The sequence below is a fragment of the Chlorocebus sabaeus genome, chromosome 12 (assembly GCF_047675955.1).
Source record: "Chlorocebus sabaeus isolate Y175 chromosome 12, mChlSab1.0.hap1, whole genome shotgun sequence".
Taxonomy (NCBI): domain Eukaryota; kingdom Metazoa; phylum Chordata; class Mammalia; order Primates; family Cercopithecidae; genus Chlorocebus; species Chlorocebus sabaeus.
This window is the reverse complement of record NC_132915.1, coordinates 67,831,824-67,848,512: the sequence shown is the minus strand read 5'-3', so window position 1 is coordinate 67,848,512 and position 16,689 is coordinate 67,831,824. Positions and strand designations below refer to the sequence as shown.

Sequence of the window (16,689 nt, the reverse complement as noted above, 5' to 3'; positions counted from 1 at the left end):
CAAAGTATCTCTCCACTGGCCTCCTCCACCCAATATTACCTTCAATTTACTGTTAACTTGAAACCCCACCCTCTTACAGACCCTCCACACTCTGCTTCTAGATACAGGGAACACAGTACAGGGGTGGAATTGACTTAGGTAGGTTGCAACAGGACATAAAGAGTATTATTTCCTTGCAATACAGATGTACACACTTTCTCCTCTATGAGCCTACAGGGCACAGGGCTCAGGGACTGCACCATCCATCTCTATAGCCTCACAGCCTTACTCAGTATGTAGCACAAGAGGGGGCATTAAGTAAAATTTGCTGAATTGTTGAACTGGGTGTTACAAGCTCTTAGTAAGGATAATTTTATTCAAGAAGTACCTCTGCATCCACTGGAGGTGTCCCAGAGGGATTCTATAATGTTATTTTATTAAACTAACCTAATGTAAGAAACAACCTAACTAATAAGAATTAAAACATATCAAATAAAGGAATCAATATTTCAAAAAACACTATTTCGTAATTTTTAAAATTAGTTTGAGTTCTTTAAACCCCATATCTGAAAATCCAAATTTTCAAGAGATAAATTACAAAGAATGTCTGCTGTTCCGTGCAGGATTACTTTGAGTAGGGGCTCCCTGAAGTTACCTGAATTTTTAGGTACAGAGATTTACTTAAGAGAAAGACTGGGGAACTGAGAGAGGTAAAGCTAAATATTAGGGTTTAGTAATTAAAAACCAAGTTAAGTTTTAGTGGCAGATACTTGGGTGTTTGTTATATCGTTCTTGATACCCTTTAGTGTGTTTGACAGCTTGTTTCTCTAATATGTTTACATGATACACACATTTTTATACCAAGGAAAGATCAAGCACACAAAATGATGGCCCATCTCCTAACCTGTAAGAGATGCTGCTGGCAATAAGTAATAAAATACTGAGTATAGGCAACTCTCCTCCTTGGTTCTCAGTTTTTGTATATAAAATAGGCAGGGACTAGATGATTTTGGGCTCTTCCAGTTCTAATGTCTTAAGACTCCATGGAAGTAGTGGGCATCTATTCACTTTACAAAGGTCTTTCTTTATAAAGAATCCTCTTCAGACTTTCTCTTTCTTTAGTGCATTTAAACTATGACTTGCTTTACCAAAATCTGGTTATTGTATTTTTATTGGTAGCTAACATTTATTGACCAAGTTCGATATGCTAGGCACACATAAAATGCCTCATATGGATTACTGGTCTTAATCATCCTAGTAACTTTATGAGGTAGATACCAATATTGTCCCCATGTTATAGATAGATAAATTGACTCCAAGGCTATCTAACTTGCCTCAGGTCACTGAATTAGGGAATGCCAATACTGGAATTCAAACTCACTTCAATTCAATCTGAATCCAGAACACATATATTAACTCTGCATCTCCCAGATTGGCTTCCTTTATCAGAAGGTGCTCAGGGTTTCTTCCTTAGTTGAACCATAGTAGTCTGTGGCTCCTTTTCTTCACAAATGGTGTGACTGCTTGGAGGCAGGATGGTTCCTTTGATGATTTCAACTTAATTTCTGGTATATAACGTGGTGATATTTTCATTAAGAAATAATCTTTCACCTTCCCCTACATGAGTAACAATGGATTTCACTAGTTATCTTGAGTCACTTGTGAATGATTCGGTGAGCAAAAAGGCATACAAAATTGCTGTGAATTTCTAATTTGGTTATTTATGTCTATTTCTTGTCTAAGTCTAACAGCATACAGCAAAACTGTACATTATTTTGCAACAGAATAAGGTGAAAAAAGCCACATACAGAAAACCATGTAAGATTAATATATATCACACTTTCTAAAAATTTTCACATCCATTATTTTCACTTTAACAAGAACTGTATGAAGCAGGCAAGAATTATTTACCCATTTTGCAAATGCAGAAAGAGAGTCATAGAAAAGGGAGGTGACTTGCCCTGGGCCACTGAGCTGGTTGGAGCCTAGATTGTGTTCTTTCTACACTAGGCCACTTCCATTTGTAAAAAGGAACATCGGATCCAGACACTTCCTGGCAGATAGAACCAAAAGAGTGCTGACTGGAGGTTGTGCCATGCCAGGCTGTGGCCAGAGAGTTTCCCTGTATAAATAGCAAGCTATACTAGAGGTTGCTAGCACCAGCCATTTCCTCTACTCACACCTGTGCAGTGTGATAAAGAAAGTGGAATTAGCCTGCAGTTGTGGTCCAACCAGATAAAACTTTTAGGCGGGAAGTCAAGTGACAGGCAAACTTGTGTGTGTGGTTTTTTTTTTTTAAGTGTTAGTTGTTTTTGATATTTTAAAAAAGCATCTAGGCTGCTTGTAGAAGTCAGACCAAAATAGCAGGAAGGTATTGCAGCAAGATGGATTTGGGAAAGGACCAATCTCATTTGAAGCACCATCGGACACTTGATCCTCATCAAGAAGAGAACCATTCTCCAGGTAATGAAAAATACCTTAAGAGCTGGTGGCTGTTGAAAAGAATTCAGGGTATGACAATTTTCTCTTTTCAATGGATCTGGCCAAAAAAAAAAAAAAAAAAAAAAAAAAGGAAATATACTTAAATGAAAGCTAATGAAACTACCCAATAGTTTCATCCAATAATTTCATTAGATGGTTGTGGTAAAACTATGGTAGCACAAATTTCATCTAACTTTTGCAAAGAGATCTGGCAATAAGCGGTGAGAACTATAATACTGCTTATTCTTTTGACTCACCAATCTCAGTCCTTGGATCGATCCTGGAGCAGCATTTCTCAAAATGTTTTGTGGAACCTTAGTCCTTGAGATACCCTAAGACATTGTTTACATTTTTTTTTTTTGCTACATGGATCTCTTTGGCATTCTGATGAACCCAGAGACTCCTTCTTTGAAGAAAAGTTTTAAAGGCATAAAATTAAATATATAAGATTACAAAGGAAATAATTATATTAAGATACAAACATCAAAATAAAAAATTGTGATATAGTAATATATATGATTATTTATAGATTACAATATCCAGTGATGGATCTAATAATAGTATCAAGTCAAATCATAGCCTGTAGGTAATATTTTAAGGTATCTGCAACAAGTATAATGTGATATAAAAATGTGTGATTTCTTTATAGGGACAAAGTCATATGCTGAGGGGGAGGGAGAGCATCAGGAAGAATAGCTAATGGATGCTGGGCTTAATACCTAGGTGATGGGATGATCTGTGCAGCAAACCACCATGGCACGTGTATACCTATGTAGCAAACCTGCATATCCTGCACATTTACCCCTAAACTTAAAATAAAAGTTGAAAAAAGTCATATACTGCCAAAACTACTGTGGTTTGTTACCTACATTCATAATTGAAGGAACTGTCCATTTTAATTGGAGGTTCGTAAAAATAAAGGTAGAATTTTTCAGTATAAATAACCCTTATCCCAAGAACAAGAGGAACCATGGTTCAAGGGACATGCTCTATTCTTTAGAGGTCCCAGTGTGGATTTGTATCACTTCACAGGCTCTAGGAAGCTCTACATCAAAGACTCATTAATTTTGCTCAACCTTAGATGGCAGCAGAAACTTTTTTGATCAAACTCTTAATTTTCCAAAGAACTTGAAGAAACACCATTCTAAGGAAAAAATCCAAAAGAAAAGCTATATGCAATGAATATGCTTATTATAATTGATATACAAGGCAAAGATAACTAGCAACAACCTAAATGCTCAATCCAAGAGGAATGACTGGGTAAATGAGAGTACATCAACCAGACTATGTATCATACTGTCATTAAAATTATCATTATGAAGACTACATCATGGAAAATAGTTCTAATATAATGCTAGGTTAATAAAAGGATAAAATTGTGCTATGCTATTCTTACAACTTCGTGTAATATAAGCACTGGATAGAAGTGAAGAATAAAAGGAAAACACATTATCATGTTAAAGACAGCAAAATATGGCTGCTTTTTTCATTATTTGTACAATATATAAAATTATTTTGAAGAAATTGATAGGTTGGTAGCACACTTACGTACAAATACTATGTATGAGTAGGTCTCTGACCTTTTCATTTAAAAACATTTGCTGAATGTCTGCTTCCAGGCTTTCTCTGGAGATACAAGGATAAATGAGATACAGTCCTTGTCCTCAAAAAGCTAGGAGAAAAACCTAGCATAGAGATTCTGCCACTTGGCTACAGGACTTTTGCTGATAAACACCATGGTTCATCACTTTCTCTAATAACTTTCATTTTATTACAGAAGTCATTGGAACCTGGAGTTTGAGAAACAGAGACCAACTTAGAAAAAGAAAAGCTGAAGTGCAAGAAAAGGAAACGTCACAATGGCTATTTGGGTATGGTAGCACCACAAGAGAAAGGGAACTGATATATTTATTGAGGATGTTATGCATCAAGTAGTGCTGTGCACTTTACACACTGTGTTTTATCTTTCCAACAATCCTGCAAATCAGGCATGGTTGTCCCTGTTTTACAGAAAAACAGAGACTAAGCCTCCAGTGAGTTAAATCTCTTGCCGAAAGTCACACACACAGCTGGTAACATGGTGGGAACAGAATTTTTTCCCTGGTCTCTTTTAATTAAAGCATTGAGCAACCAAATTATATTGTAGAGAAGCCTCGCATTTAGCTCCTATTGTAATATAAACACAGAAGCACCCTGTTGGGAGTTGGAAGCATCATTGACGAAGCCTCCAAGATTGTTCTCCAAGCTTTCTGTTAGCTAAATATTTACTGAATGAGTGTGATTAACTCTCCATGGAGTGAGCCAAAACATTCCCTGTAAATGAGTGACAAAGGGTTTTGATAACCTGTATGTTCACCTGTATGTAAATGCAGGAAGGGGGTACAAGAACATGACTGTAAATTAGGCGGCATCTAATTGCATCCATTTCAAATATGATTGTGACAACTGGGGACTTGCTTGCTTGGAAGGGGAGCCCAAAGAGCCGAAAGTGCGGCATCCATCTAAGCCAAAATGTCTCCACCTTGGCATTGCTGACACTGGGGGCAGGAGAACTTCTTGTTGTGTCAGGGGCTGTCCTGTGCACTGCAGATGTTTTGTAGCATTTTCTGGCCTCTAGATGCCAATAGCACCTTCTACCCCAGCTGTGACAACAAAATGTCTCCAAACATTGTCAAATGTCTTCTGGGGTGGGGTTGGGGGGAGACAGGCAAAATTACCCCCAGTTGAGAACCACTAATTTAAGCAAAGCACTTTTCCTAAGGAAAGGCATTTTCTAAACCCCCAAACCCCACTATGGAGCACTGTCTGTTCTGCTACAACAGATGTTTCTATAACACCAAGTTCACATACGATTGATAAATAGGAGAATGATGTCAGTATAATGTGGGAGTTGTGTTGGTTCATGATTTTTTCCTAGTTAAAAGAAGCCAGAACATTGGGAAGAGAAAGCCTTCAGTCGGAAAGAAAAAGCCTTCAGCTTGACTGTTGTACAGGCAGGATTCTTTTCAGCTGGCATGCAGGGTTCCTTCCCCAGATAGGCACAACACCAGCCTTGCGCAGCTCTCCACCAAGTGGCAGCTTGCACTTCTCTCCTGTGACCAACTTAATGGCAACCCTGCTGGCTCAGAGCTCCGGTCTCAGCAGCTTTAAGCCTGCAATTACACTATATTTGCATTTACTATCCCCTGAGGCAGCCTCCAGCCACAGTAAACTACTTGTCTGGACCAGGCAAGTTCTCTCTCCTGGTATCAATTATTGTTTTAGTTAGTGTTAAAATGTTGCAAAAGCTTTGAATCATTTGTCCCAAGCCTATTTGCCCCACCTCCATAACCACTGTAACTTTATAGAGGATGATTTTGCAGAAAGTGAGGATTTTTAGGAACACGTGTATCATTTTACAGTAGAAATATTTGTACCAGGGTCCTGTGGCAGGTCTATTGAGGATTATCCAATTAGCTCCCAAATTCCATACCCACTAAGCAATCTTCCAATCATTATTTGGCTTCCCAAGTACTTACCTACAGAGACAGTGCATTTGTTTGCGAGCCCAGAGCCCAGGTATTCTCCTCTCCTGCCCTCCCTTCCTCTCTCCTCCCCTGCCCCCATCCCCTCCCCCTCCTCTCCCCATCCCCACCCCTCACCCATCCTCTCCTCTCCCCTCCCCTCACCTTTCCTTTTCTCTCTCTCTTTTGTTCATTCATTCATTCGTTTTGAGACAGAGTCTCACTCTGCTGCCCAGGCTGGAGTGCAGTGGCGAGATCTCGGCTCACTGCAACCTCTGCCTCCCAGGTTCAAGTGATTCTCGTGCCTCAGCCTCCTAAGTAGCTGGGATTACAGGCACCGGCCACCACGCCCAGCTAGTTTTTGTATTTTTAGTAGAGCTGGGGTTTCACCATGATGGCCAGGCTGGTCTGGAACTCCTGGCCTCAGTGATTCGCCCACTTTGGCCTCCCAAAGTGCTGGGATTACAGGCGTGAGTCACTGTGCCTGGCCAGCCCAGGTATTTTCTACTACGTGACTTTGTATTTCTGTTCATTTAAAAATTGGTCCTTAGGTTTATATATAAGTCTCCTTAAATCTGCTTGATGAGCTCTGCCCCTGATAAATGGAAGTAGTCTCAGTGTGCTAACAGAGTCAGGTTTCTGGGCTTGCTGGGCTGAGGGTATTCACTCAAATGGATAACACCTTGGTGAGCCTCTTGGCAGCTGGCTGGACTTGCTCTGGTGATACATCTCTATAATGCTGAGGCCTGCACCCTCTTTTCTCACTACAACATATCATACAGTGCAATTTTATTAGTTTCAGAGAGAGGCAGCAGAGCGCATGGTTATGAGCCGGGCTGTTAAAGCCACAATGACTAGATTTGTAGCCTGGTTCCCCTACTTTGTAGCCAGAACCCTTGGAAATATCATGGAAAAGAAATAATTCTCATTATAAATTAATAGATTGGCACTCTGGTTTATACACTAGTCTCTTTGCGTTTAGTCTGTGTTACTTCACTACCCCTGAGTAAACTCATACTCAGGGTTTCTAGACCTGCAATCCAGGCACAGCTGATCTGTGCAGCCTGCAGGTGGATAATGTATATGGCTTGATTATCAAATACAAGTGTTGGGCAAGTTACTTAACATCTCTGTGCTTCAGTTTTGTCATTTGCAAAGTGAAAATAATACTATCTACTTCATAGACTGATGTGAAGATTATATGAGATAACAAAACAACTAAATTATTTAAACAGTGCCTGACATACACAAGCACTATAAGAGTTTCTTATATTCATATTAGAGTCCTAATTTATATTTAAATAATTAATTCATGTAAGTCATTATATACAATTTTTATAACCACCACATGAAATTGGGCAGATATTATTTACCTTATTTCACCTACAAGGAAACCAAGGCATGTAGAGGTTAAGTGACTTGCCTACAATCATGAGAGAGTACAGACTAAAGTTTAGGCCACATAGATATTTTTTGTATCTTTTGAAAAACTACCAGGGAAGACATGGACTATTATATTACTCAGATCTCCTCACATAGATATCTAAATAATGAATTATTTCGTATTTAATATCTAGGAAAAAATATGTGTTTCCTAAGGAATTTGGGTATACTATTAATCTTTTTCAAAACATTTATAAGAATTTTATAATTTATCTTGTCACTTTGGTTACTTGTAGTAATAGTTCAAAATGCTGAGGTGCCATAACCGTCATCTTTAGATTTCCTTTTTTTTTTTTAATTTTTTCAATTTTTTGAGATGGAGTCTTGCTCTGTCGCCCAGGCTGGAGTGCAATGGTGCGATTTTGACTCACTGCAAGCTCCACCTCCCAGGTTCACGCCATTCTCCTGCCTCAGTCTCCTGAGTAGCGGGGACTACAGGCGCCCGCCACCACGCCTGGCTAATTTTTTGTATTTTTAGTAGAGACGGGGTTTCACCATGTTAGCCAGGATGGTCTTGATCTCGTGACCTCGTGATCTGCCCACCTTGGCCTCCCAAAGTGCTGGGATTACAGGCGTGAGCCACCGTGCCCGGCCTTTTTTGTTTTTGTTTTTGAGATGGAGTCTCGCTCTGTCACCCAGGCTGGAGCACAGTGGCACAGTCTCAGCTCACTGCAACCTCCACCTCCTGGTTTCAAGCGATTCTCTTTCCTCAGCCTCCCAAGTAGCTGGGATTACAGATGCGCATCACCACGCCTGGCTAATTTTTGTATTTTTAGTAGATACGGGGTTTCACTATGTTGGCCAGGCTGGTCTTGAACTCCTGACCTCGTGATCCACCCACCTTGGCCTCCCAAAGTGCTGGGATTACAGACGTGAGCCACCACGCCTGACCTAGATTTCCTCTTTTAAATATAATTTTCAATATTATTTTAGACTGTTCTGTTACATCTGTACCATTTTTTTTCTTTTTTCTATAGCCTCATTAGAAGTGAACATATTTACTTTTTTGATATTGACTTCAAACTGTGTTTGGTGAGGTAATCTTTTAAAAACACTTATTTACAATGGAAATTTCAAACATATACAAAAAAGTGGAACAGGGTATACTTTTTTAAAAATATGCAAGGAACAATGGGCACTATAAAGATATAAAAAAACACTGGTTTTCATCTCCAAAGAATGTCTAAAATGTTTACTAAAAGAAATAGTTTCTTAAGAAATAACTACAGTATGAGGCAGCCTACATTCCTAGTCTTTAGCATGGTACTCACAGTAAGTCCTATAGGAGAGCTAAACTGGGAGAACATTTTAGTCCTGTAGTCTGTTAGAGAAGGCTCCATAGAGCGGGTAGCATGAAACAGAATTTCAGTAGATTTAGAAAAATGATGAAATGCTTATTTATAGTACTTTCCCCAGCCCCCAGCCCATCTGTATTAGCCATCTGTATTTGGTTATATTTGCAGTGCCTAACAATTTGTCACTGGCTGCAATTTCCACGCATATCCTTTCATCTTCTAGATCTTTAATTTGTTAATTAGGATTAAGTATAATATGGCCACTCATGCCCATCTACCAGGCTTCTTAACTTCAAGAAGTGTTTTTGCAGCCTTTGACCCACTTACAATATATCTCATTTGAGAGATACTGTAGCAACTTAGAATTCTTTACACAAAACAATGTATTTGATAATCAAGCAATATATAGCCTCCACCTGCAGCCTGCACAGATGAGGAGCCGTGCCTGGATTGCAGGTTTAGAAACTCGGTTTGTGTGAGTTTACTCAGGCTTAGGGAAGTAACACTCATAGACTAAATGCAAAGAGACTAGTGTATAAACCAGAATGCCACTCTATTAATTTGTAATGGGAATTATTTATTTTCCATAACCAAACTTTAAGAATATGCTATAACACACACACATACACAAACGCGCGTGCATACACATGTGCACATCCACTACCCTCACCAGGAAGGCTCCTGGTAAGCAAAGTATCGATGCCAAGAAGTCCTGGAGAAACATTCCCTCTCCTAAGAATTGAGAACACCTAGAGCTGCTCCTTCATTTTACAAACAAGGAGATTGAGGCCCAGAGAGATTAAGTGATGAGTTCATGATCCTTGTGCAATGAGGCAGTAGGGGACCTGGCACTGTTATTACAAGCATTTATTTGAATTCTGTAGCACCATTGCTGACACGAATTCTGTTCTTTCTGCAGAGAACAGAAAAAACGCAAGCAGCAGAGAACAGGAAAAGGAAATCAAAGAGGCAGAAAGAGACAACAAAATACAGAATTGAAGGTGGAGCCTCAGTCACAGATAGAAAAGGAAATAGTGGAGAAAGTACTGGCACCTACAGAGAAAAAACCTGAGCCACCAGGGAGCATAACCAAAGTATTTCCTTCAGTAGCCTCCCCCCAAAAAGTTGTGCCTGAGGAACACTTTTCTGAAATATGTGAAGAAAGTATTATACATCAGGAGAATTCTTCCAAGTACCAAGAAATAGCAGTACAAAACCATTCTTCTGAAACATGGCAACATGTGGCTGAACCTGAAGACCTCTCTCCTAAAATGTACCAAGAAATATCTGTACTTCAAGACAATTCTTCCAAAATATGCCAAGACGTGGTGGAAACTGAAGACAACTCTCCTAATGCATGCCGAGTAATAGCTGTAATTCAAGACCATCCTTTCAAAATGTACCAAGATATGGCTAAACCAGATTTGTCTCCTAAAATGTGCCAAGAAGCTGCTGTACCCAAAGTCCTTCCTTGTCCAACATCTGAAGACACAGCTGATCTGGCAGGATGCTCCCTTCAAGCGTACCCCAAACCAGATGTGCCTAAAGGCTATATTCTTGACACAGACCAAAACCCAGCAGAACCAGAGGAATACAATGAAACAGATCAAGGAATAGCTGAGACAGAAGGCTTTTTTCCTAAAACACAAGAAATAGCCGAGCCTAAAGACCTTTCCACAAAAACACACCAAGAATTAGTTGAACCTAAACACCTTCCTCATAAAACATGTAAAGAAATTATTGTGCCTAAAGCCCCCTCTCATAAAACAATCCAAGAAACACCTCATTCTGAAGACTATTCAACTGAAATAAACCAAGAAACACCCGGGTCTGAAAAGTATTCACCTGAAACGTATCAAGAAATACCTGGGCTTGAAGAATATTCACCTGAAATATATCAAGAAACACCCCAGCTTGAAGAATATTCACCTGAAATATACCAAGAAACCCCGGGGCCTGAAGACCTCTCTACTAAGACATATAAAAATAAGGATGTGCCTAAAGAATGCTTTCCAGAACCATACCAAGAAACAGGTGGGCCCCAAGGCCAGGATCCTAAAGCACACCAGGAAGATGCTAAAGATGTTTATACTTTTCCTCAAGGTAAGGGCTGTTTATAGCACCACGGTAGGTATATCTCCCCCAGAGTAGTGATTTACAACCTTCTCTGACAATCCTGGGTTATTCTCAGCTATGTCAATGGATGCTATTAATTTCATTGACTAGTTTTAAGTAAACAATATGTTCATGCAACCAATGTATGTCCTGGCATATTTCAAAGAGTTAAAAAATTAAAATGTAAGCATGTACAGTAGTACTTATACTATTCATCCATTATGAGATGCTATAGTCAGTGAAATGAACCCAGTATAGGGTGAATTATTGCAAAATATTTTAAAAAACAATTAAGTCTACATTAACAAGAAAGCTTGATGAATGAACTTTTCTAGGAAATTTAATTTGCCTGATAAATGGAAGGCAGGTAAATTCATAGTACAAAGTACTGAGGGAGATACAAAGCTGTAAAATATACAGCTGTATATTTTACAAAGCTGTAAAATATACAGCTGTATATTTTACAAAGCTGTAAAATATACAGCTGTATATTTTACAAAGCTGTAAAATACAAAGCTGTTACTAGGGAACTCATTCCCGTAGGATTTCAAGTTTACCAGAAACCCTTTCTATTTCAAGATTTGTTCCTGAAAAACTTTTTTCTAAGTATAGCAATTTGAAAATAATGCAACCAACCGTTCTTTAATTCACTTGCCTCAGAGACATAACTGAGAACTTCAGTTCTCTTCATACAATACTGTAGACAGTGTAAGAAATGGACTGGAGTCTATCAGACCATAGTTATCCCCAGGAAACTGATTTCTAAAGAAACCCCTTCAGTAGTTTATTTGCTCTTTATCTTAAAAGATGAGTGCAACAAAAACATGGGGCTAGTTGGTCTCCAAGTAATACCAGTTTTGAAGAACTACTTTAAAGAAATACATTGCAGTAAAAAGCAGGCATGTGAAGCAGTACGTTCACTGACAGAGTACCCTGCTGGAGAAGCAGCTCTAACCAACACAGCATCCTGATTCCTAACTGCTTCATTCTAAACCCAGCAAGATCGATATGGTCAATTAATTAATGCTCATTTTATTTTTGGCTTTGTTTGACCAAATAAATGGCAATATCTATTTTTGCTGATTATAAAAGTAATAAGTGTTCATTGTAATAAAGCAATATGTAAGTGAATATCAAGTAAAAGTCCCCTTTAATACCATCTTCTATCTCCAGTTCCCAATGTTAAGGTTGTTTTGTTTCAACAAATGAGACAGTACCCATCCTATTCTGTAACTTGTTTTTGGTTTCATTTACAATATGTATTGGAGCCATCTTTATGATGTCTTTTGTAGCAACTGCACAGTACTATGCTATATGTATGTGCAATAATTTATGCAACCAGTCTCTATGAGGATGAACACTCAGTTTACTGCCAAGTTTTACTATTACAACAATGTTCAATGAACATCATTGGAAATAACATTTATTTAGTTAACACTTATCAGGTACTTTTCTATGTGCCAGACACCATATTAAATATTTTATGTGGTTTATTTTATTCAATGTCAAAAGCTCTACTGGATAAATAATACTCCCATTTTAAATATAAGGAAATGGAGGCACTGGAGGCTTAAGTTTGTCTGATTATTTCCTTTGAATCAATCCCTAGAAATTGAATTGTTGGGCCAAAGGGTACCAACATTTAAAGTTTGAATATACAGTCAGACTAGCCTCCAGAAACATGGTAGTGATTCACACAAGACAGGTGCCTTTTCCCCATACCCTTGTCAGCACTGTACATTATGACATTTAAAAAATCTTTGCCTGTCACCTAGGTTAAAAAATACACTTGATCTTAGCCAAAAGGCCAAGAAGCGATAGGTTAAAAAATAAAACCCACCTAATGGTCTTAATCACCCCCTTTTATAATTAATGTTACTAGACATCTTTTCAGGATTATTATAAATATAATTTTTAAAGAATTAAAAATCCTTTAATTCTTTAGATTAAAAATCCTTGTCCCATTCAACATCTTTGATTTAAATCTTTTTCTGATTAAAAAATCTCTTTAAATAATAGTTTTTTAACAAGGATTTGAATCCTTGTCCCATTCAACATCTTTGATTTCTATCTTTTTCTGATTAAAAAATCTCTTTAAATAATAGTTTTTACTATGTATATGTTGCAAATATTTTTCCAGTTGTCTTTGATTTGGTTTAACTTTGTTTATAGTGGTTTTTGCCATATATAATTTTAATTTTTAGATATTCAAACCTGCTAGTCTTTTCCGTTACAGTTTCTGGTCTCTGTGTTCTGTTTAGAATCCTAAGATTATGAAAAACACTATTATTTCTATAACTTTATGGTATTTAAATATTTAAATATTTACTCCATCTGTGGTTTGTTGTTGTGTATGTTGTGAAGCAGTTTTTATCCCTCCAAATGGTTAGTCAATTGTCCCAATACAATTTATTGAACCTATTTTTTGATTTTATTTGATTTTACAGAAACAAAAGAAAAACCCAAAGAAGAGCCAGAAATACCAGCAATTCTGAACGAGATTCATCCAGAAAATGATGTCTATAGTTATGTTTTGTTTTAACAATGCTCAACCATAAAGTTGGGTTCCAATGGAACATACAGCTTAACAGTTTATGCGTGATTTTCTCAAAATATTGTAAAACTTTTGACAATGCTCATTAATATTATTTTTTCTACTTGTAGACCATATCTGAAAGAAATAACATTTTTTAAGGCTCTGCCACATAGACAATATCATGCTAGAGTGTGTGTGAATGTGTGTGTGTATGTGTGTATATGTCTGGTGGAGGATAGTGGTGGGAAGAGACAAATAAGGAATCGGGGAGGACTGGATAACTGGTTTTCCCTCCTAAGAACATTTATTTAAGTCTTAAGAGCAGATAAGTGACTAAGACTGAACACTTACATTCTGGGGAGTGTATAGTTTTCTTGTAAATGCTGTTCATTACTAATGAAACAGTAGCATCAAATTTTTATTCAGGCTTTAGTTGGCTCTTTTGGTTAGTTTTAACAATTCTCCTTAAAAGATATTTTGGAGTGATGAATGTAGTTTACTTTTGTATTTGAAATTTGATTTTCTATTTTTACTTTTTAAATATTGTATTTGTGCAAAATGTACATTAAATCATTATTACATGCTTAACTGTGTGGATGACATCATGTTAAGAACTGTGGAGGTTAGAAGACATATCTAACACCCCACGGTGGGGTTAATTTGATTTCACGGGGAAATAAAACAGAAAACAAATAATTACAAAAGAAAATAGTAAGTGCTGGTGCCATTTGAATGGTAGATACAAACAGAGAATGCTCACTTTTTGCTGGAGTGACCTAAAAAAATTACACAGGCATGAAGCCTTGAAAGATGGAAACGATTTGCATAGACGAGGATAGCAGCATTACTGTATGTGACAAAGAGAAGGGTGAGTTCAAAACATGTTCAAGAGAACTGCAGGCAAACTATGGTTAATATAGAGTCCATATGAAATAGTAGTAGGCTTTGCATGCTAAAAAGCCCATATTAGTAGAGCACAGAGAATTTTGCATACCTAACCAAGAAATATATCACTTGTTAAATAATAGGGAATGAAGTAAGATTTTTGAACAACGGAATGGCAATTTCAGTATTTTAGGATATATGATAAATATGGTGATAATGGCAAAGATTAACTGAAAACGACAAGAGACCGGGGCAGGAATAGAAACTCTTCTGGATGGGAAGATGTCTGAAAATCTACCCTGGTATATTTTGTTTTCGGTTTTCCTTCTGTTATTACAGAGGACTAAGGAAATTTTTGCAAATAAAGGTTCATTCAGCAAGAACACACTTGCACAAGCTTTCCATATAGGCACTGTGCTAGGTACTAGCTACATCAAAGAACAAGACAGGGTCCCAGTCCCTCAGGCATTCATGGTATAATGAACATGAGAGAGCACTGGTTCTCTCAACCCTCCTGGTACATTAGACTCGCCTGGGAAGGTTTCGAAAATACATATATGTCCAGACTTACCCCCCAGGGATTCAGATTCCCCCATCTAGGTGACATACAGGCATAGGTATATTTATTTTTTAATTGTTTTATGCTTCAAATAATAGTTTTTGGAGGAATAATTTTAGAATTACAGAAAAGTTGTCATGATAGTACAAAAGTTACTATATACCTTTTTCCCAGTTTACACCAATGTTAACGTCTTACATAACCATGGGCCATTTGTCAAAACTAAGAAATCAGGGTAGTTACACCACCATTAACTACAGACATTCCGTTTTCATGAGTTTTTCCACTAATGTCCTTTGTTGGCTTCAGGGTCCAATCCAGAGCTTTTTATTTCAAAAGCTCTCCCAACAATTCTAAAGTGGAGCTAGGGTTGAGAACCACTGGTACAGTGGGATGTTACAATATTGTTTCCCTTCTATCTGCCTACTCCCTTTTGTGTGTACATTAAATGTTTTACCATCAGTATGTATTCATTGTACAATGATTCATACCCCCATTATATTTATTACACAACATACCGAGGGCAGCACAACCACATAGTAGTTTTGTGTTTTGTGTTTTTTTTTTTTTTTTTTTTTTTTGAGATGGAGTCTGGCTCTCTCGCCCAGGTTGGAGTGCAGTGGCGCCATCTCAGCTCACTGCAAGCTCCGCCTCCTGGGTTCACGCCATTCTCCTGCCTCAGCCTCCCAACTAGCTGGGACGACAGGCGCCCGCCACCACGCTCGGCTATTTTGTTTTTGTATTTTTAGTAGACGGGGTTTCACCGTGTTAGCCAGTATGGTCTCCATCTCCTGACCTCGTGATCTGCCCTCCTCGGCCTCCCAAAGTGCTGGGATTATAGGCGTGAGCCACTGCGTCTGGCCACAACCATGTAATAGTTTCTTACCTCTCAATGACACTTCAAGATTTATACTTTCACATAAACTGTTTTACCTGATCTGTACAAACGCATGTGAAATAGGCCAGGTGGTGATTATCACCCCCACTTAAAGATGAGGGAATAACTTCATAGATGGAAGGTACTGACCCAAAGTCACATCTGACTTCCTCAGTGCTTTTTGTTTCTTCTTTGGAATGTGCTTCTGTCTCAATTTCACCTGCCAGAGTGGGCCAAAATTAGAGGGGGAAAAAAAAGTAAACTGAAGTCTCAAGTTCTAAGAGTGTTGCATTAAGATGGACCTTAAGAGATTTGCATATGTACAGTGTACAGGAGCACAAAAATGAGATGGAGGAGTAGAGGGAAAGAGGAATTCAGTACATTAGAGGAAGCAGAATTTCTCTCTCCACCTCTCAGGACCCTTTCTGCTCGCCCTCTTAAATCACTCCTGTATTCACACACAACTTCTGCTTTCTCACCATTCTTGTTCAAACATCAGTGTGCATCTAAAATTCTTCTGGCGTTCTTGGCTTAGAACCTTGAGGTGATAGAATTAAAGTTTTGCAAGAATCCTAGCTTGACTTTGTGCTGCCTTCCTCTCAGGTTCTTAGAAATCCATGAACCCTATGATATTATATCCAAAATGATGTGTGAGATGGTTCAAAGCTTTAATTGATTCTCAAAGGGGTCCTTCAACCAAATGAGAGGTTAAGAATCACTCTACTGAGAAGTGCTTCTCAAAGTAGTACAAGCTGAAGACCACATAATTATTTAGGTCATTTCTTTAAGGCAGATTTCTACGTCTTACCTCTGGAGGAGAGGTTAAGTCTTATAAACTGCAAATAATCACATATAATTCCAGACAAGATAATAAGAACTTCAAATCATAGACTAATAAATGTGCTGCATATTTAAGTTCCTGTTTTCAGTCAAGAGACATTTTACCTTTAAAAGAGGTATCAATCTATTTCACTAGTATATTCAAATCAGCTTTGCATTTCAGTACTTGTCACACT

The 16,689-nt window shown here is 38.0% G+C and overlaps 1 protein-coding gene across 1 annotated transcript; it reads left to right on the top strand.

The window, feature by feature from the left end:
• Positions 1 to 2,158: 2,158 nt before the first annotated feature.
• Positions 2,159 to 13,940, top strand: HEMGN (hemogen). The gene is made up of 4 exons (XM_007968629.3): positions 2,159 to 2,442; positions 4,238 to 4,331; positions 9,621 to 10,804; positions 13,264 to 13,940. Exons 1-4 carry the CDS (start codon positions 2,364 to 2,366, stop codon positions 13,356 to 13,358), a joined length of 1,452 nt encoding a protein of 483 aa, XP_007966820.3. The 5' UTR covers positions 2,159 to 2,363; the 3' UTR covers positions 13,359 to 13,940.
• The last annotated feature ends 2,749 nt before the right edge of the window (positions 13,941 to 16,689 follow it).